The 21,593-nt window shown below is 38.2% G+C and overlaps 1 protein-coding gene across 1 annotated transcript in view; it reads right to left on the bottom strand.

Moving 5' to 3' along the window:
- The window catches only part of TECPR2 (tectonin beta-propeller repeat containing 2), a 39,049-nt gene that overhangs the window by 15,950 nt on the left and 1,506 nt on the right, over window positions 1–21,593 (bottom strand). The window contains exons 4-15 of the mRNA XM_054380665.1: window positions 21,210–21,367; window positions 19,816–20,128; window positions 18,881–19,013; window positions 17,059–17,487; window positions 15,450–16,444; window positions 12,260–12,443; window positions 10,103–10,276; window positions 7,984–8,164; window positions 6,374–6,515; window positions 4,817–5,057; window positions 3,631–3,720; window positions 2,552–2,785 (exon numbers count right to left, since the gene is read on the bottom strand). Of these exons, the coding sequence (XP_054236640.1) occupies window positions 2,552–2,785; window positions 3,631–3,720; window positions 4,817–5,057; window positions 6,374–6,515; window positions 7,984–8,164; window positions 10,103–10,276; window positions 12,260–12,443; window positions 15,450–16,444; window positions 17,059–17,487; window positions 18,881–19,013; window positions 19,816–20,128; window positions 21,210–21,367 (3,274 nt within the window). The remainder of the gene's footprint in view (window positions 1–2,551; window positions 2,786–3,630; window positions 3,721–4,816; window positions 5,058–6,373; window positions 6,516–7,983; window positions 8,165–10,102; window positions 10,277–12,259; window positions 12,444–15,449; window positions 16,445–17,058; window positions 17,488–18,880; window positions 19,014–19,815; window positions 20,129–21,209; window positions 21,368–21,593) is intronic.

Genomic DNA, 21,593 nt, shown 5'->3' with positions numbered 1-21,593 from the left:
CAACAAATCCTTGTAAAGTTCATCAGATAAAGCATTCCTTAAAGAGGGGGATGAAATTTTATCCTAGTGAGGGCAAATTTAAAGCATTGCTGGAGGAAAGAAGAGGTAACAACAGTACTACACAGTCTTTTTTTTTTTTACTTATCCGCAAGAGCAAACAGATCTTCTCATTAAGGCAATTATTTAGCTTTCTGAATCATAGGAATTCAAATTAATCTCACCCCAAAGTTTCCTCTAATCATATAAGTTTTGTATTAAAAACAAATGACAAAACTATACACAAAAACTTCTACTGCTTGGGAACAATTTTCTTTTGCAGACAGGGCACTGACATTCAGCTACAAAGTCAAAATCTTACTTAAAACCTTATTACTCCTTCCAACATATAGTATGACTTCAAGTAATGGCTTTGTCACATGGGGTCTCAGCTGTTGAAACGTTGTGATCTAAACAAGCATCAGAGAACCCAAAGGTGGAGTCACATATCACCCACTCGGCATGGCTGATATTATTTATGTCTACCGTACAATTTGATATTCAAAAACACACCTCTTATTTAAATGTTTTAGGGTTTCTCCATCCTCCCCTTACTGTTTTTATTTTAGGAGGTCATGCTAACCACATTCATTGACTGTTTTAGAGCAAGTAGCATGATTCAGAGACATTGTTTACTGTTGAAACTTCAAGGTCATGCTACTGCATTTAGAATTTTTTACACTGACAGTGAAATCCTAATCAAAATAATTTGCTACATACTACTTCCACTACAGGGTGTAAAGGCAAGGGGAAGATACTACTAACATAATATTAATATTTCAATATTAATGCTGGCAATGCCACCACTTCCATACAGAACTCTGAACTGCATTTCACAGCAACTTGTTTTCCCTCTCCTCCTCTAACAACAGTCCTAATGACTTAGGAATAAATTTAAACATACACTTGAATGGTAACAATAGTTCTCCAAATTCTTCAGCTCAATTAGAGAAAGTAGAAGCTACTACAGTATACTATATATATTTAAATGGAGGAAAAACGCCTAAAACATTTTCACACTTTACTATTAATTCACAGTAACAGGTAAAGTGTCCTGTCTGAAGTATTTCCAGACCTCAGATTTCCGCAATCCCACCACAGTGTGACACAAAGCTAATAGGAACAGCTGGATGTGAAGGTTGAACTTCTGAATTACCGAAGTTGACAAGCCAGGTATTACAGTCAGCTAGCATCAATTACACTCATCTGCTTTATGAATGCTTTGAGGTTTTCAGACAGTAACAACAGGTTACTTACTACTTCAGTTAAACAATTAGTATCTAAACTGCTGGAAAGCAACTGTATCATGAGAAAAGTCTGAAACTCTACTAAGCAACATAAGGAGAGTGTGGGCAAGCCTATCTTGTAGGTCAGTGAGGGTAAAAGGCATCAAGCAGTGCTTAAACTGCAGAACATTTTAGTGATTTGGAATCAGTTCACAAGGTCTGGGAAACCTGCTGTATATCTGACAAGCAAATTAATTTTAAAAGACACATTTTTAAAAATGTCCATGAAGTATTAAGAATTGTACACTAAAATTGTACATGAAGCTTGAAGTCTGACAGCTGTGTGCCTTTCCTGAACCCTGCAGTTAAGATTGCTTGTCTGTTCTCAGACCAGTAATGAACACTGCCATTAAAAAAATGGGAAAATTCCCAAACTTTTGAATTATCTTTAGAATGGTATGAGAATGGTGCACAGTCCAAATTTTTTTCATTTTCTCTTGAAATAGGAATGCAGGTTAGCATGAAGGTAAGAATGTTCTAACAGTCAGACTAATCAATCAATCTAATTGGAATATTATTGATGAATCTGACATCATACAATACATGAAGCTGGCTTGATTACCCTGCAGCCAAACCGGAAGGATATTTAAATGATCAAAACATGGTCAATAATCTTGGTTTTCTATCTAAGCAAATAAAAAGAGCAGTAAAGCAGCAGCACATTCTTAACTTTGTGCTGAATCATTAGATCAGTATAAACGTGAAGATAAACGTTACCAGCTGCATCACTTACAGATGCTGCAATTCTTGAAGCATAATTTTTCCTTGACAGGATCCTAATGCAACTTTGGTCACTCTGTTAAGAATACATTTAGCCACAAAATTCAGTGCCTTGTGTATGGAACTTCCCAGGACCACACAATTACAGTTACATGGTAGTACAAGAAATAGACTAGTTAAATCTACTGATATACCTGCATGGTACTGTGTAATTCTTGAGTTTTCTCAGACTGAAAAACTGTTAGCAGCACATACACGTATAAAGTATCCTGCAAACAGTAAACATTGCTGTCTCCAGCCAAACCTAAATGAAACATTGTTTGAAAGCCACAGTTGTTCCTGATGGGCTGTGAGGCCCATTATTGTAATTTCACTTTACTTACCTGGGTTACAGGTAACCCAGCAAATGTAATATTCCATGCAAGTAAACCAAAAGATAATTCTGAACGAAAATATTGGCTGTCTGTTAAGAGAGTTTAGAGACAGTCTACTCAATAAAAATGTCATACCTAGTTGAGAGAGGTCCAGTTTTGTCCAGTGCATCCCAGTTGGACAGCTGGATGAAAGTGTTCTAATAAATATCTGCCCATGACTATCCAAGCCCCAGATGGCATCTTGGCAGGCAGAGTAATGCACCATTTCAGCCTCTGGTGGCAGCTGTACCGTAGAAGGATGAAACTGAGGATTCTGATCACTGACACAAAACAGATCCTTGTTGCTTTGGCACAGCCACAGAAAGCTTCCTAAGGAAAAGACATTTCTGTTACTAAAGGCATTCTTAATCCATTCTGAGAAAGCTTATACTTCTACTACTTCTGAAAAAACCAGTCAGTATATTTTAAGTCAAAACTGAAGTTTCTTGGCTATGTTTACAGAGCAAGATTTTGAAGTATAAATACACATCCTATGCCCTTATTTAGGCACCTCAGCACTCCCTTTCTCAAACTCATTTGAAAAAACTAAGAGAGAAAATACACACATAACCATGCACTATCCCTTCCCTTTATTCTTTTGCTTTTCTTTATTTTTGACATTTGCCTTCAAAAAAATGGCATTCCTTTTTCAGCTCTAGATCACACATTTTTGTCAATAAAGCCAGCATACTTTGATAATGCAATAGCTAACTGTTATAACTAACAGTTGAATTCCCTACCACAGTCACATTTTTACTGATAAAACGTGCAATTCTGCTGCAATAGCTGCACTGACAAGAGAAGTACTTGGTCAGTATAGACCTTCCAGCAAAGCATCCTCCAAGACTTCATATTACAAACTTTGGCCACTCACACTGCAGCATTGAGGAAGCTACTGCTCCTAAAAGACGATGTGTCCCTCTGTTGCACACCATTCTACACCAAAGGTGGCAGAGTAAATTATATGCTTGTCGGGTTTTTTTTTTTAATCTCCAGTAGTTTTACAGATATGTTGCCTCTTTACTTCAAATATCTTAGATTCCTGCTACAGAAAAGGGACCCAAAATCTTAAGTAATTCAGGATATTTAATTACTTACATCATTAATTCCACTCTATTTAAAAAAAAACAACAAACAAAACAGATCTTACAATCTTGCATTGTTGATTCACTAACCTTCTTTAGATGGAGCTGTGGAAGCCAAAACAAAATTCCATTTTGTGGCAGAAGCAGTACCACGAGGCACAACAGTATTCCAGTAAGTGCCTTTAAAGAAAGAACTAAGTAGTATTAGCAGGAGATTCAATTTTCTATTACAATTCGTTATGATTTAAAATTCTACCATTTTAAAGAAATTCTATTGAAATCATTCATTAAATATCATCTAGTGAAGATTTTCTATGGCAAGTGAAGTGGAGAAATCCTCCTCCTGACACATACGTACACACAGAGAAAAGTGGAAATGCAGAACAGGAGAAAGGAGATCAATGGTCGTCATCACCTTCTAACTGCATTTCAATGACCTTGTAACTACATTTCAGTATCTGAAGGGGACCCATAAGAAGGGCTTGCAGCAATAGGGCAAGGGGCAATGGCTTTACACTGGAGCAAGGTAGATTTAGGTTGAACATAATGAGGAAGTTCTTTACAATGAGAGCAGTAAAATATTAGAACACGTTGCCCAGGGATGTGGGCATCCCTGAGGCCCCATCCCTGGAGACATTTGAGATCGGACTTCATGTGCCTCTAAGGAGCCTGAACTAGGTGGAGGTGTCCCTGCTGCCTGCAGGGGGTTTAGACAAGATGACCATTGAGGGTCCTTTCCAACCCAATGCAACCTGTGAACCTGTGAATCAGGAGATCAGTTTGGTACCAGAGTTTAAACAGACAATGTCCTAACTCTACTCTTAGTGTTTGCCTGATTAATGTACTAACCAAAATCTTATTTTGAGAAATATAATAGCACAAAGCAAGCAATTTCTCTGTTATCACTGTAAAACTGTAACTGTGACTGTTTTGCATAGTCATACCAATTGTGAACCAGAGTCCACTTTGCTAACTATACAGGTACAAAAGCTTAAGATTGTCTTCTCATGCCAGAGAAGACAAAAGTGAAGGTACCAGGAGTGCACAGCTCACTTGGCGACACAGAATTTTCCATGAAGAATATTGCCCTCTAAATGGGAAAGTATTTAAGACAAAACGCCAAGGCATCATTTAATTTAGCTTTTAAACATGTAATTGTTTGTTAAAGCTGCCCTGACTCACCATGGATAATTTTGTGCTGACAGAACCACAGTTAGTTACTTTCTGCCATTTATTTTTCTTAATTTTAAAATATTAGATATAAAAACACACCAACCTACTAAGTTTCCCTTTGCCACATGGAAGTCATTTTTGCCTGAAGAGATCCAGACACCACTGCTATTAACCCCAAGGAGGCTGGGTTGACACTGAAGCTGCTGTGACCAAAATGCCATTCGAAGTTTATCAGCCACCTTCTCTACAGGTGCCTGAGCTGCTGTTGCCACTGTATGAGTTGCTTGGATTATTGTCTGGAATAGGCTGCATTGGTCAAACACGACATAATCAGTGATGCTTACCTGGGTAGGGGGGAAAAAAAAAAAAAAAAAAAAGGCGTTCTTGATAATTAGTTAAGCTTTTGGTGTTTACGTTTTATTTACAAGAAATCTACCAAGACTTTAGCTACCACCACAAGAGTTTAGCAACCTTCAAAGAGCAGGATGGGAAAAACAGAAACAGAATGTTTTTAATAAGTCTTCACAAAAAAACAGAAGCAGTATCAACCAGCAGCAAGTTCCTCCCCTATCCAACAATACACTTTGAATTATGCATTTCAAGAAAGCACTTTGTTTTGACATGACATCTCTTTTCTCCCTCCAAAAACATTTTGAGCTCTGCAAACTAAGAGATGAAATTCCAGTTTCCCAAAGTGAGAGACCTGCACAGCGCAGCAATTTAAATCACATAGCAAAACCTGATAATAGTCCTTTGCAACAAAGTCATGGGCATTTTAATTCAGCAGGCTCATGGAAGTCTAGGCAATTGCCCAAGTTCTGTCACAGACAACTAGGTTGGCGACACTCTGGGCTACTCCTAGAAACGATGGAAATGCTTAAGAGCACAAAAAAATAGGAGCAATTTGCCAACAACCTCAAAGTCAAGCTATTCACAATGCCCACATGCAAGAACACATTACACATGCACGTGAACTGAAATTCTTTTAACTTGGATAGCCATGTAGGCAAACAGATTTTCTTGTACAATTGTTTTGGTACTTCATTCTCTCTCTTTTCTGTCTCCAGGGAAAACAATAAAAGATGGGAAAACATCTGGGAATTTCAGTCAATATTTGTGAGTTCTTGCAGTAACCGAGTTGTTTTTACCCATATGATGTGACTGAACGGAGCAAGCAGCCACACATGGTTCTAAAAAACCTCAGCTGCATGGAGAAATGTGTAGTAAGCAGCCTTGTAAAAAAACTTTTATTTATTTCATCTAGCTAAGGAAAAGGATGTGTACTGGAAGACAAGAGAAGGGACTGCATTCAGCAGCTATATTTGACCAATTTGCCTAAAAGGAACATCCTGTTGCTAATGTTAGTATACCAAGCTACAGGAACCATTGATACAATCTGGTAGAGCATTTCTTTTATTCTTGAAAACTCCTGTGATGCTGATCTGGATGACCATGGGATGGGTTTTTTCCCTTTCTTATAGCAGACATGAAAAGGGATTTCAGCCACAGCCATGCTACAGTTTTAATATATTGAATAAAGAGTGCTATAATATACCTAACAATTAATCGACTTCTATCTTAGAACATCAGTGGAAAACAGTGCACACAATTAAACCCAGGCTAAAAAACTAAACTGAAAGCAAAATTAAAAAATGCCTACTTGCCACCAATGGTTATCATCTCCTTGTGGTTTCTTTGAAACTATACCAGTTCTGAACCACAGATTTCCATGGATATCTAAAGCCCATAATGTCTGCTGATCTCCAAGGGTTATGCACACTGGTTCCAAAGCTTGCATTTCACTGCAAATGCAAACAAGAAAATTAAAAACTGTACAAATTTATGCTTATTTAAATGAAGATCTTACAATGCTGACAGCAGTTTCAAATGATCAAACTCAGTGTGGCCAAGCTCAAAAAGACTTTGGATCTAAAATTTTCTGTTAGTCAAATGAAATTTTCTTAGCTTGCATAAGTAAAAATAATTTAAAAAAAAACCCAAGTCCTTCAAAGATAACTTGAGATTTGAAACATGAATATGTAACAATAAAACTAGCCAAAATCTAATTTATTCAGTAAATAATAAAAAGCGGTGTTCTTTATGTTTTTGATAAAGCAGCTTCATAAATGTATCTCCTCTAACTCCCTTGCCCTAGTCTAAAAACAATACAATTCATTCAAGGATCATAAATAGAAAAACCAAACTAATATGTAGCAAAGATAAATGCTGGGTTTAGGGCTAGTAAGTTGGGTAAGTTTCCTGTTTACTTACGCATACAATTTGCAAACTCAGAAAGTCAAGAGGATTGGGCGATAGTACCAGGCATTTAAAAGGTAGCCAACAACGCTATTTCTTTCAGAGAACCTTTCTCCACAATTTCAGAAAAAACACAGATTGCTTTCTGCAATTTTAATGCAAAGCCCAAGAACATTAGGTGTACCTAAGTCATAGGTCAAGTAGGTATTTTCAATGAATAAAATAATTAAAGTAAATGCAAATTTCAGATTTGAATAATACAATGAATACTTCCTTAGACTTTCCATGGGTCAAATATCAGGCTGAGATGTAACACAACTTAAAGCTTCACAACAGGGTATTCAGTTGAAGATAAAATCATCTGACAACATGAACAGGAATTTCTCCCCATACTTGCTTCAGGCTGATGTCACAAGAGAGACTATATTCTAGACTCTCAAAGCCAGCAGTAAACACTCAGTGCTTTTAACTTTCTCACATACTAACTCTCAGAAGCATAGTATTAACTACAAGCTAAACAGCAATTACTCAGTATATTTATAAAAATCCGTGACTGGGAAGTGGAAAAGTGTTATTGAGCTGTCTGGATGACCAAGAAAATACCAACATTTAATCTCATTAAAAAAGCATTCAAATATCTGGAGAGCTCATTAAAGCCATTATGGAACACATTAAAGAAAAAGTATTTAATCAAAAGAAGTCATTAACAGACGTTAAAAAGATCTTTTAAAAATTGTTCTCACTTTCTTAAGCTGGCTTTAACTGTGTTACCACTTCTGTCTACAGCAGTTTCTGTCATTACATAGCAGCCATTCATCAGAAACAAAAACACCAGTTACTCTGAACACGTCTGAAGGACATAAAGCGGTGTGTATACACACACACACACACGCACACATATTTGTATACATATCAGTTCAAGTAACACTTTTTCAAACATTGAGGAGTTCCAGCACTGAAAGCAATGATTTGTGTCATTCTGGTTATGAGGCAGTCCCATCAGAATGTCGCTACCTGACAATATCACTCTTCCACTGCTCTCCTTCAGGACAAAAGCTGCGTACTCCCTCCCGGTAGAGCAGGGCCCGCTGCTCACTCAGTGCCCACACAACATTATTTCTGGATGTGACCTGTGACAGTGGATAAGGGCAGTCAACCTTTACTGCTCGGGCACAAGGACGATCCACACTCAGGCCTAGAAATCAGAAAAGGAGGAGTGCTTTACAAACTTTGGGGTTTTGCAACTAAAAGGAAAGAGATAAAGCTACCCAACAAAATAAAATGAGGAGGGAAATATCTTTGATATGCTAACACTTTTCATTTGACAGTTGTTTCCTTGATTGACTATTTTTTTCTATAGACTATTAATAATTTCCTCTAATGTAGCTGAGTTTATATTTTAAGAAATGACACACTGTATATATATCCTTCATCCTGCAGATGGAAAGAAAGTCCTGCCCTGTCATTTCTGTTCCTTTTCTCCCTCTAGTGTCAGTATCGGGAATCTCCATTTATAAAAACAATAGACTTGGCAGAAGCATCAAAGAAAAAGGCAGTAATGGAAGAACTTTTGCTCAAAACGTGCCAGGGAAAGAGGCAACCTGACCTGAATAGGCACAGCAGAGAAATTACTAAAGGGCATGCCACAGTGTGTAGCACTGAAAGGAGAGAGGGTCTGGTAGATTTACAGGTAGTTTGCAGACATTTATACACATAATTGGGAGGAACATGTCTTCTTCACAGCTACACTAAAGCTTGATTTGCATGACTGCATATGAAATTCCTCAAGCAGACACAGGTTTTATTGATTCAAACCTTCACAGAGCCCTGTGTGATTGACATCAAAAGTTCGCTCTTTATCACCATTATCCATGCTTATTGGCAGTATGTATGTGACCTCGGACAGGCCACTTGTTTTCTCTGTTAACTACTAAATGTAATGGAACAAAAATAAGCGTAGAGTATCTTTGAAACAATGCTGTGTACTTAAAACAGTTTTCTTAATCGTGGAAATGTTCTGTATTGTGCTACAGCAATTAAGTCTACAAGAGAAAGTAGGAGAGAACTAGAATTAAATGGAAGATAAATAAAAGTTTTCGTAGCCACTCTGAAATGTCCTGCTTCAGTGAATCTTACTGTTTCTCCCTTACCTAGTCCTCCCCTTACTTCTCCAGCAATTCCTTCACCAGGTTATTTGTAATATTTCCTTACCAACTCATCTCTCTGTGCAAAGCCCACACATTCAAGAGTCCTTGATACTCATCTCCCTTAACTCTGAAATTTAGAGCTCCATCCTTCATCCCAGCTCCTTGTGAGTATTTCCTGCATAACAACTTCCACATGCATCCTCTTCCATTCAGTGAAGTAGACAAAACTAAGGCCATGATTTCAAAGTAGCCACTGCACTACCCCTTTTTTCTGATTCTTGCCTCATTCTCAGAAGGGAGCTGTAAAGACTGCTGCTCCACAGCCTGTTACATTCCTCCATTAGCTTTGCTTCTTGTGTCACATATAACACACCACCTACTTCCAAAGCACTTTATGATCTTCTGTCTTAGAATACTCTTCACTTCCAAGTGGTAACTCTGACCTCCAAGAGATCTGTGCTTTTCAAAATATACAGCCTCTACCTTCCCCTCTTGCCCCTGTACCTGCATATTTTTTGAACTGCCACTCTCTTTCTCATTACCTTTCAAAGCCTTTCTTAAAACACTTAAAATCCTTAGAGCAAGAAAAAAACAAACCAACCAACCAAGAACAAACAATTAAGGTTCAGTAGTTTCAGTGCATTTTACCATTTTCAAGGCAAGGATATTATTTCAGTATTTTCTGCAATCATTTTCCATTTATCTGCATGTATCCCGTATCCCTCCCATATCATAAATTCTCTATACTGCATGTATTCCACTTGGCACAGAAGGAAGAAAAAAAAAAGTGGCCACAGACTGGCTTTTCCAGTCTCCTAATTACATGGAATCTCACAACTCTTTCCAACCATTTCTTAAGATAAAAAGGTTTCTTTATGTCCCGGCTGTGGATAAAGGTTTAAAACAAATTGTGGTTACTCCATAGTCTTGAACTCTGATAATCTTAGCCTGCAAAAATTCAAAGAACCTGCAGTTAATTCAGATACCTGTTTGCAGATATAGATCTCCATTTGTTCTGATAATCCAGGCAGTGTCATCACTCAAAGATACAAATACAGCCTGGGGTAAAGCCTCATACCAGTGGCGTTTTCCTTTTATAGTTACTTTTCCACAAGCAAATGCTTTGTTAGTCTTCTGTTCAATTTTCCAGAGAAGAGCCCCTGCATGAGGAGTTAAGAGAGAAGATCTTATCACTTACCAGTTACTCAGCAACAGAGACCTGATTTGTCCTACCTACACCTAAACTAATGTGAGGGAAAGGCAAACCAGTAGCATTAAACAGAAATGCAAGATTTTAAAAGGTTTGCAATTACTTTTAAAAAAGCATGACCACAACCGTGGTGAATTTGTCGAGGCATTGCTGGAATGCATTTACCATTAGAGAATGTATGATTTTTAAGGGTTTAAACGCAGGTCACTTCTCAGTTGCACAATGCTAACTAACAAACAAGTTCCATGTTAAAGCAAAATAAGCCTCCTATTAAGAAAATGAAGTTCGTAGCTTGCTTCTACACTAGTTTGGTACACAAAGGAAAAGGAGTCAGTTGCAGTACTCCCACCTTTTACAAATACTTGTTTTAAAGGATAACTTTTGTGGCCCAGTCAGGAATGACAAACACCTGAACAGATGTGCTGTCCCACACCGAAGTGGGCTGTGCTATTACGTCCTCATTACACAGCACATCATGAGCAGACAAATGCAACTGCACACATCCATCTTGAGAGTTTCTTCCCTCACTCGAATTAGCTAGGATAGCTCAGAAAAAGACAATCAAATGCAACTCCAAATTCAACTGCTCGTTATCCATGCTGGTTCATATCAGACCAGTACACTGCCATACCAAAATTCTTTGAATAATTCCACAAAGCAGCATTTTATTCAATTTTGACCTTTGTGGTTAACAGACTCTTGTGTTAATACCCCCATGGGAAATTGTGGATGTTAGAAATTTGCATGGATTCAATGAAGAACTGGATGAGTTCCTGGAACTGAAGGATAATAAAGGCAAAGAAACAACCATCTTCCCAGGAAACCGCTGAGCCACCAACAGTTGCAGTCTGATCCTACCAAGGGTAAATGCCATACAGGCTAACTTGTTCCTTTTACTTTTCTTCAGGCATCTGCTTTTGACCACTGCTAAAGACAAGACACTGAGATAGAAGAACCTATGATCTCACCTAGGACAGCCACCCCTAATTTTTTTGTCTATAAAAAAGCTCAGCTACAGATCACATAGAACACCTTCTTAAAACAGAGAGCAAATCTTCCCCTAAAAAGAGAAGGGATATTGACATGTGCTGTTAGAGATGACAGGGCAAGAAAAGTAATGGCAAGACAAGAAAAGACAATGGCAAGGAAACTAAGTAAAGAAGTGTCTGATAAATCTGCTTTTCCACACCTGGAACAATTGGGAAGGCCAAAAGTGATACAAGTTTATAACCAACGTCCATTTCGTTTTAATCAACATAATCCTCATTCACAATCATCCAGACCAAACTCATATGCAAATGCATCAAAGATGAAAAGGTTTTTGTTTTGGTTTTAATTTTAAGAAAGTTAAAATAAAAATAATCTACACAGTCATGTGCAAAACCAATTCCACATTTAAAAAAAAAAAAAAGGAAGATTTTAAATTTGGGAATCATAAGCAGCTCAAAGATTTTTTCATAGACAAGGATCTCTTCATTCATCTCTGCCTACCACTGAACTGCTACTTCTGAACTTCACTTTCATCAGTTGAAAATTTCCCCAAAACGAAACATGAACCTGTAAGAAAGACAGCCACTTAAACCAGAACCTGGTAAGCTGAGTGAAGATGGATGTGGTCTTATCACCTCGTATGACACTTATTTTTAAAAACCAAAAACCAGCCAAACAAACCACACTACTCTTCACATGAGGCAAGCCCCAGACAATCAAGTTTCTGGAAGGACTGTATTAAAAAAACTCCCAATAAACTGTTTACATGGAAATCACATACGCACCAAATTGTATCTGTAATCTCAGAAAAATTACAAGTTTCACTGAATTAAGTAACAGCCATTATTAAAAACAAACAAAAACAACCAACAAAGCAAATAAATACCACGGTCTGTAGAAGCTCCACATTTCTGAGGTTGCAGAGAAGCAGAAGCTAACCCACCTGAGGGGGAAACTGCCACTTGCTGGACACCATCCTCAAACTTCTGCCACCGCAGCCCTGCTGCAGGAAGGGCGCTGCAGTACAGGCTGCCTCTGTAGTCCAGGCACCAAATGTACTTTTCCGAGACCACCAGGCTCAGGATGCCATAACCAGGGCCAGAGTATCCCATCCAACTTTCTGCAAACTAAAAACTGTGGAGTTAGAACAGTGCTAGGTGTCTTCAAATTGCAAAGAAAATGGCTATATAAGCACAGCAGCTCCCTTGTTGTTTTTTTTTTTTAAAAAAAAGCTAAAACTGAAGGTTCTTAAGTGTCTTCATCAATGAATAAATTTGCCTTGTGTAGAATAAAACTACCTCTGTCAGTGTTCCCTAAAATTGCATGTACTACAAAATAAGACTGCTAGAACAAATGTTTTAGCAACAACAACAAAAAACAAACCACAAATACTCCCCACTGCCATCTACCTTCAAAAAGTGAACAATTTTCTTATATTAAACAACACATACTTAATGGACATGACACCTGCAAAAAAAAAAAAACATAAAAATGTACAGTCTGCCTGTAGTCCAGGAAATTATTCATTGTCTATGAAGTGATGAGCAAAGGGAACAAGATAGTTGGAGCGCAAAGAAAGCTAAATGTCCGAGTCTAGCACTCTGCATGGTGCAGAGGCCAATATTGCAGAAATCTGGTATACAAACAGCCATCTTGGAGCTTGCATGAGAAGAACCCAAGTACTGCATGCATGACCTATAACGCAAAGCTTTTCTAAACATTCCATAAAATCATGGAATCAGCCAGGTTGGAAGAGACCTCCAAGATCATTCAGTCCAACCTATCAACCAGCCCCATCCAATCAACTAGACAATCACTAAGTGCCTCATCCAGTCTTCTCTTGAACATTTCCAGGGACGGTAACTCCACCACCTCCCTGGGCAGCACATTCCAATAGGCAATCAGTCTTTCTGTGAAGAACTTCCTCCTAATATCCAGCCTATACTTCGCCTGGCACAACTTGAGACTGTGTCCCCTCATTGTGCTGCTGGTTGCCTGGGAGAAGAGACCAACCCCCACCTGGCTATAACCTCCCTTCAGGTAGCTGTAGACAGCAATGAGGTCACCCCTGAGCCTCCTCTTCTCCAGGCTAAACAACCCCAGCTCCCTCAGCCTCTCCTCGTAGGGTTTGTGTTCCAGGCCCCTCACCAGCTTCGTTGCCCCTCTCTGGACACATTCCAGTACCTCAACATCTCTCTTGTATTGAATGGCCCAGAACTGGACACAGTACTCAAGGTGTGGCCTAACCAGTGCTCAGTACAGGGGAAGAATAACCTCCCTTGACCTGCTGGCTACATTATTCCTGATACAGGCTAGGATGCCATTGGCTTTCCTGGCCACCTGAGCACACTGCTGGCTCATGTTCAGCCTACTATCAACCAGCATTCCCAAGGTCCTTTTCTGTCTGGCTGCTCTCCAGACACTCTGTCCCCAGCCTGTAGCACTGCCTGGGGTTCCAGAGTGTAAGAACATCATAACCTGATACTAAAAGTCTTCTGCACTTTGGTCTGCAGTCGTTGTTACTAGGTAGGACACCATCGGCTTGTCACTCAACCTTCATCAACAAATACTTGGTCGATTTCAATACAAGCTTGTTACCGTTTTTAAAAGAAACAAAATCCCAGTTTAGAACTGTAATTTCCTCATATGAGTTCTCTTAAAACTCTCATTGATCTTGGCAATTTTGCAGATTTTACAATTCATTTAAGTACTTCTACAATCTATATGGGAATTACTATTTCTGGAAATGTTTACCCAGTAAATGACATGAAGAGGGATAACAGAAAAAAAGTTAAAAACGTCAGCATTTGAAATAGTGCTGTCTAGGGCACAAAGAAAGACTAATCCTTTTTTCAAGTATTTATAGGCAAAATCCTCTTTGGCAAAACATCTTTGTTGGCAACATAGACAGTAGCATTGAGTGCACCCTCAGCAAGTTCGCCGACAACACCAAGCTGAGTGGTGTGGCTGACACACTGGAGGGAAGGGATGCCATCCAGAGGGACCTTGACAGGCTGGAGAGGTGGGCACAAGCCAACAGGGCTGGGCAGTGACTGGCTTGAGAGCAGCCCTGAAGAAAAGGACTTGGGGGTGCTAGTGGATGAGAAGCTCAACATGAGCTGTCAGTGTGCACTTGCATCCCAGAAAGCCAACCAGATCCTGGGCTGCCACAAGAGAAGTGCAGCCAGCAGGTCAAGGGAGGTGATTCCCCCCCTCTACTCTGGGTGAGGCCCCACCTGGAGTACTGCATCCAGTTCTGGAGCCCCTATTACAGGAAGGTGTCCAGAGAAGGGCCATGAGGATGATCAGAGGGCTGGAGCACCTCTCCTGTGAGGACAGACTGAAAGAGTAGGAGCCTTCTCTTCTCCAGACTGAACAGCCCCAAGGAGACCTTATTGTGGCCTTCCAGTATCTTAAGGGGGCTTACAAGAAAGCTGATGAGGGACTTTTTAGGGTGTCAGGTAGTGATAGGATTGAGGGGAATGGAGCAAAACTAGAAATGGGTAGATTCAGATTGGATGTTAGGAAGAAGTTTTTCACCATGAGGATGGTGAGACACTGGAACAGGTTGCCCAAGGAGGTGGTAGAAGCCTCATCCCTGCAAGTTTTTAAAGCCAGGCTGGATGAGGCTCTTGTGTAAGATGGGGGGGTTGGAACTACATGATCCTTGTGGTCCCTTCCAACTCTGACACTTCTATGATTCTAAAATGACCCTTAACTAGGGGCCAGTCACGTGAAATAATTAGTATTAATTCTCCACAAGGCCAGCTGAAGCTGGGAACAGCCTTGTGCAGAATTTGGGCTACTGGTGACTCATACAAGGAGCAACCTGTGAGCATGACTTGGTTTTACTGCTCACTCTTCAAGGAATGGATTTATGACAGCATTTTTGTTGAACTGGGACTAATACAGCCAGTGGAGCTTCTCTGTATTGTAAGCAGACATCCATCAGCCATTTTGAAGTTGGACATACGACATTTCATAAGAGCTACAGCACATATTGCTGCATGTCTATATGCTTGTTTACTTGAATCTAGTAAGAAAAAAATATGGACTGCTAGAGAAGGTTAGTGATCACACGTTTCTCTTTAAATGCTGCAGTTGAATATTTTAACTGAATTGGAAATATATACCTGATCAGATTTTAACAGCACCATTTCATCTAGGCTTATTTTGGCCACATCCTGGGAACCAGGGCCAGCACCTACATCAGGCATGCTAGTCTCTGAGGATGAATACGGTAATCCATGTCCATAAATATCTTCTTCATCACTTGAAGCAGATTTCTCAGTCTTACTTTCATGAGTGTCTGTTACCCATTCAGCAGTGCTAGTACTAGATTTAGCTTTGATTGCACTTTCAAAATTCCATCCAGAAATGGAAGTGTTTTCTGAATAAACATCGCTAGAGATGCCAAAGTGGAGCACAGAAGGATCAGACAGAGCACTGTGTATTAGAGAGAGCTGCTGTTGTTCCTCCCTACCAGTTTTATCAGTTTCCTTTGGTGTCAGTGAAGCTTGATCACCAAGTACACTTCCACATTCCAAAAACATTTGGTCTGTAAGGTCTGGCTCTTCAAAATATTCTTCAGGGTCCTGCAGCTTCATTCTATCTAATTTTTCATCTATTTTACATAACATAGGAAAATCCTGCTCCTCCTCTTGGCTCAGCTTTCCAAGACAGCACTCAGGGCTTGCAGAAACCACACTACCATTATGTTCACCATCAACACTGCTAGTCAAGTCTTCTGGGAGCATTAGAGGAGAGACAGATGTCACAGTATCTGCAACAGTTGAAGTACCCATGCCACTGTCACTGTTTGGAAGTTTCTGTAAATCAACCATATCTCCACTTTCTTCATTAATCAGTACACTTGCAGATTCAGGAGACTGTAGAACACTGAAAGTTTCTGAACCATTATCTTCTTGCAATATCATATGGGACTCCACACTGAACATGCTTTCCTGATCTGGAGATCCAGTACTCAAATGATCAATGCTACCACTCATTAGGCTGGAAGTCACAGAAATGGAGTCTGCATTCAGCGAGTGTGGACTATCACCAGAAAGCTGACGCTCATAAATCAGTGCACCTTCCAGAGAGCTGTGGTTTTTCCTGGTCCCACTTTCTGTTCTCACAAAACAAACAAAAAAAGGGAGGGAAATGATATTAATAAAATCTTATTAAATTTAAACACACAGTAAAAAATAAAAATTATTTTATTGTTGGGGAGAGAACAGAGTTAAATCTAAATTTTGACATACCAATTTTTTTTCAACTTCACTACACTAAATCACACATGTAAACCCAAAAAAGTCTTAATGGTAAAATATTCTAAAGTTGTAGCATCGATATATAAAACAATTAAAATAACCAAGTATTCACACTATTATAACAAACTAAAAAGCACGACTAAGAAAGACACTGTCGAATATCCTAAATAGGATACACAATTCCAAAATAAACCTGAAAGCAGAGTCCATTCTATGTTACCATTTTAAACATGTTTCCAAATGGCAAAACAAAGTTAAAAATTTTAAAAATAGATCTAAAAAGACTTAATAAATTTATCACTTTCAAAATAAGCTTTCAGACTCAACATACACAGCCCACCACAACCTCTCAAATGCTCTCAAGAGCACAACAATAGAAACAAAGCATGTCAAATATACACTCCTGTGTGAAACATCAAATGTCACATGTTCTAAAAAGCAGTGGAAGGGAAAGTTTTGCTAGACCTACCTTGTTTCTTCTTTTTTTTCTTTTTCACTTTAATTGGCTTTACAATCAGTTCTTGATCAAAATCTTCAGAGCTGATTGTGCTGAACCGTTGTGAAGAAAGCTGACCTTCTCTCTGAGCTTCTGAAACTTGGTCTGCACATACCATAAAGCCAGAGCCGCTGTCCACAGAATTTACTGAACTGCTCCTGCTTCTTGATTCACATACGACCGAGCAGACCCTTTTTCTTGTTTCATTGTTCAAGTCTCCCACTCTATCAAAACCTTCCTCTGGTAATGCTGGGATTTCCAGATCATCTTTAACTGAAGAGTCACTTTTATCACCAATGACTGAAGAGGAAGTAACCATTTTTTTATCTGTTTCCACTGAAGTGCTAGGTGATACCAATGAACCTGCTGATAACGGAGTCAGCAATTTAGGACTGGTATTTGCTAAAGGATTTGGCAATTTTGAATTCACATCTGAAACAGACCAAAAGAAAAATAAAAGTATAAATACTAGTGGGTCAAGTGAGTAGCAGGGTATATTGAAAGAAAAGAAGTTTTTTGCAATGGAAAAATATTCTAACTAACTTCATAACATTTAGAATATACATATATATATATGCACACACACAATGTAAACATCATAAAAGTAAATCTGCATTAAATCATGTTAGTAAAATCAATCCCCTTCAAACTCCTACTAGCAAACTTCTGAATTTAGGTTTATGTATGAAGAACAGCACAGTTCTTCTGCTTGGAAGACCCAGCTATATCACACACTCAAGTGCCACCCTGTATCTTCCAACCTCTTCATTCAAACAGTCATCATCTTGAAGGAAAAAAAAAAAAAACCCAAACCAAACAAAAAAACCCAAAAAACCCCACCAAACTAGAAAATTTTCCAGTTAAACTATTTGATAATTAGAATAAAATATGGTTCAAGAAGTCTCCTTTCAAACCATACTTGGAAGTTAAGATTAAAATAATAAACACCCCTGGAAGTTTGGGAATAAAGAACTACTTAAATGACTAAAGCTATCACTAATATGCAATGGTAAAGGAAGTTAGGTTCTCTAGCATTCAGTGACACTTCACATCATCCTTAATAAGCATTTTGCTAATACAAAGCTAAAATGGAGTATTTCAAATGCACAAGTAGTTCTCTGTGAGTATAATATGCTGTATAATGGTGTCTAACATCAGCCAGCACCATCATTAAGGATGTATTACTAATCCCTTTTAGAGAATTCTGGTAACACAAATGCTGAACTCAAGATGGCAACATATAAGAAAAACTCTCAAGTTCTTTTTTTGAATTCTAGTGAATATTCTCTGGAGATTTTGCCAGTTATTTCTTTTTCGTTGCTGGAAGACTGAGATTTCCTCTGGATTGTGTGTGGCAATAGGTAATACAGAATCAACACATTCAGGTGTCTCCAACCCCGACAGCTGAGACTGAGGAGTCAAGGTAACCATGATCAGGAATTCAGATTGGTTCAGCATCATGGTTTAGAATAAGTTCTCAAATGCATTGATGAGAGATGCTTGGCTAGGATAATACTAATCCACTCTCTGAAGAAAGGGAAAAATTAATTTCTTAATGCCTTTGTTCTCTCTGCAGCCAAAACAGCAACTCAGGTAAGCAGATAAATCAGACCTCCAAATAGAATTTGTAGAAACAGATAAGTAACTGTAAAGAGCTTGCTAGGTTTTTGCAATAACCTGAAGGGTTTTGTGTGGGATTTGGGTTGGGTTGTAAGGGGTTTTTTTAATATTAGAAAAGTACAATAGGCATCATGTTCCATGAGGTGCATACTACACTTTGCTGGTCTATACAAACCTATTGATGACAGTCCTTCAGGTCTACTTGAAATTCTTATAATGTCTCTATCTCCTTTTAAGAGAAAAATCTCATTGTTGGTACAGGACACAGACACTATATCACCATATCCTTCCAAGCCACCAATCAAAGCCTATAAAGAGTCAACAAAGAAAGAAGTAATGTGCATCTTGTTTAAACAGTTTGTTAACAAACGTGTTCATTTCAATTTAATCAACATACAAAATTACAGAATAAAGATTTTATCTTATTAAAACAAAAAGAAATAGTGAAAAAAACCCAAACAGGAAGGTACCTTTTAATCACAAAGCAGCTCATTTTTTACATAATTTTAATTTCATAGATCTATTTAATTTTCTCTGTTCAAACAGGCAGCAAGAATATTAAGTTAAACAATATACAACTTCATGTCAGAAAAGAACCACAATACAAATGTTTAGTAACATTTGGACAAAAAGATACTAGCTTGTATTCACTTTCTAGCTTGTATTCACTTTCATATGCACTTTTAAGAAGACTAACTAAAAGCTCACTCTGTACCAAATAAAATGATATGCTTGGGTTTTTGCAGTACACAAACAGTAGTAGAAAGGAGAAAATAATAGTTCCACATATTTTATAAGTCTAAAACTTTTTTGCATTAATTACTGAATTTTAGATTTATGTACACTTTGACAAACATCAGAATTGATAACACCTGGACTGAAAGCTTTCAATACATTTAATTATGATTTAATTTTTACATATATTGAGCTAGCTTGTGTGTATATCATTGTAACGACAACTTGAAGAGGGAGAAAATAAAATCTTCTTTGTTAAGTTTAAAAATGGAATTAAATCATAGAAGTGGAATGGGCAGCTGAAAGGGAGTCTTAGGGCATAGCATGACTAAAAGCAAGTAAGGAACTAAGGATTCACCCACAAGATTCATCTACCTGATTCACAGTGTCTAGTAAGTAGATGCTGTATTCATTCCAGGTCAGTACCCATCCTTCTCGGAAAAAGCACGAAACAAGCCCAAGGTGTTTCTCTGGGGAGCTGTAACATCCTCTGTCAGGTGGTTCCAAACGAGGATACAGTTCAAAAGTTTTTATTCCTCCAGCAAATACATCTTTCAATATGAATGTGGCCTGAACCGCCCCATGAACATCAGACTTCCAGAGACGGAGTCCAGGTCTGGCAGCATATAGCGTTATGTCACTTTGTTTACATAGGCCAGGTATAAAACATGCTCCAAATTTCCCAGTGCTAAAATGAAAAGAAGAATTAATTTTAGAAGTTATATACTCAACTTAGAAATAATTTTTTAAAATAATGACACCAATTTACAACTGAAAATTGTCAAAAACAAAAATTATATTACTTGATTAAAGTATTCAGTCAAATGTTTGAAGTACAAATTTGACTACTGTAATACAAGAACAGTGCTTCCAAATAAAGTTTTCCCTCAGCTTTAAATGTCAGATAGTACATCTATTAGGCAAGTTCATACTCCTAGTAAGCTTCACTGCTTTAATGCTACTCTTCGCCCATCTCAGGAAAATCCTACTATGCAGTCATCTTTCTCCTAGAATTGATAAAAACCAAGCAAAACACTACAAATTATCGCTAAGAAGCGAGGAAAGGACCACAGTTGTTAAAATCTTCATCTCTCATGCATAAAACCACCATCACTATGACTCAAGAAAACCCCTCATACATAACACTCCTTGGTATTCCTTTTACTATTCATAACCCCAAAAGGCATATTATAAACTCTTTCAAGAGTAAATTTACTCTACTTCCATCCAGTCATGCTGTTCTCTCATCCTTCACAGTTGAGAGATTACACAATAGAAGATTCCAAAACTCATACAAGAAGTTCCTACCCTTGAAGCCAACTTTAAGTGGTTGCTACACAATTTCCCCTTTAATTCACTTCAGTGTATAAGATAAATGGAGATGGCTAACTTCCTTTTTCCATCAGATATTATCTCACCCATGAAATGAACCCATTACAACACTTGCTCACATTAAGCCACAGTAAACCAAGAGGAATTACTGAGGAAGTTTGGCAGGGATTTCAGTTTAAATCATGAGACAACATCTTAAATATTTTTGCCTAACAAAATGCTCTGAAAATACAATTATAACGTACTTGCAACCACGTACTTTCTAAGCAGGTAGAATTGTCGTTTTTTGTCTGAGTTCACATAGTTACTGTAACTAACTTTTTAAGAGAGGACTGCTGCACTGTATTAATTTCTCCGCTTAGATCACTCTTTCTGTAATCGTCTCTGAAAAGCTAGAATTAACAGATGTGCCTGCATCAAGATTTTACGAGCATTACTTTTTTCTGGGCTGTGTTCCGACTTGCTTGACAGATTTCTCTTCTGTGTAAAAAAGTAGAGTCCGTTGTAAAGTTGAAACAAGCAGCACTTTCTGGTTGTAATCCAGCTGAACAATTGAAGATGGCTCTTCCAATACAAGGCTGGAGTTGCAAATACCCTTTTAAAGATACATGCAATTAACAAAAGTAAAACTATCTAAAAATACAAAATAATAACTAAAGACTTCAAAGAATTAGTAGGCCAAAGAAAGAGAACACAAGCTAACAAAAGCTTTTGAACTACTGTTGCACAAAGTTCACTTAACGCCTTTATGCAGACAAGAAGGGAGTTCAATTGTATCACAGTGGCAGACCATGGAATTCAATTTCTCTTGGAACATTAGC

This window comes from Indicator indicator, chromosome 4 (genome assembly GCF_027791375.1).
Source record: "Indicator indicator isolate 239-I01 chromosome 4, UM_Iind_1.1, whole genome shotgun sequence".
Lineage (NCBI taxonomy): Eukaryota > Metazoa > Chordata > Aves > Piciformes > Indicatoridae > Indicator > Indicator indicator.
This window is presented reverse-complemented; position numbering and strand designations above follow the sequence as displayed.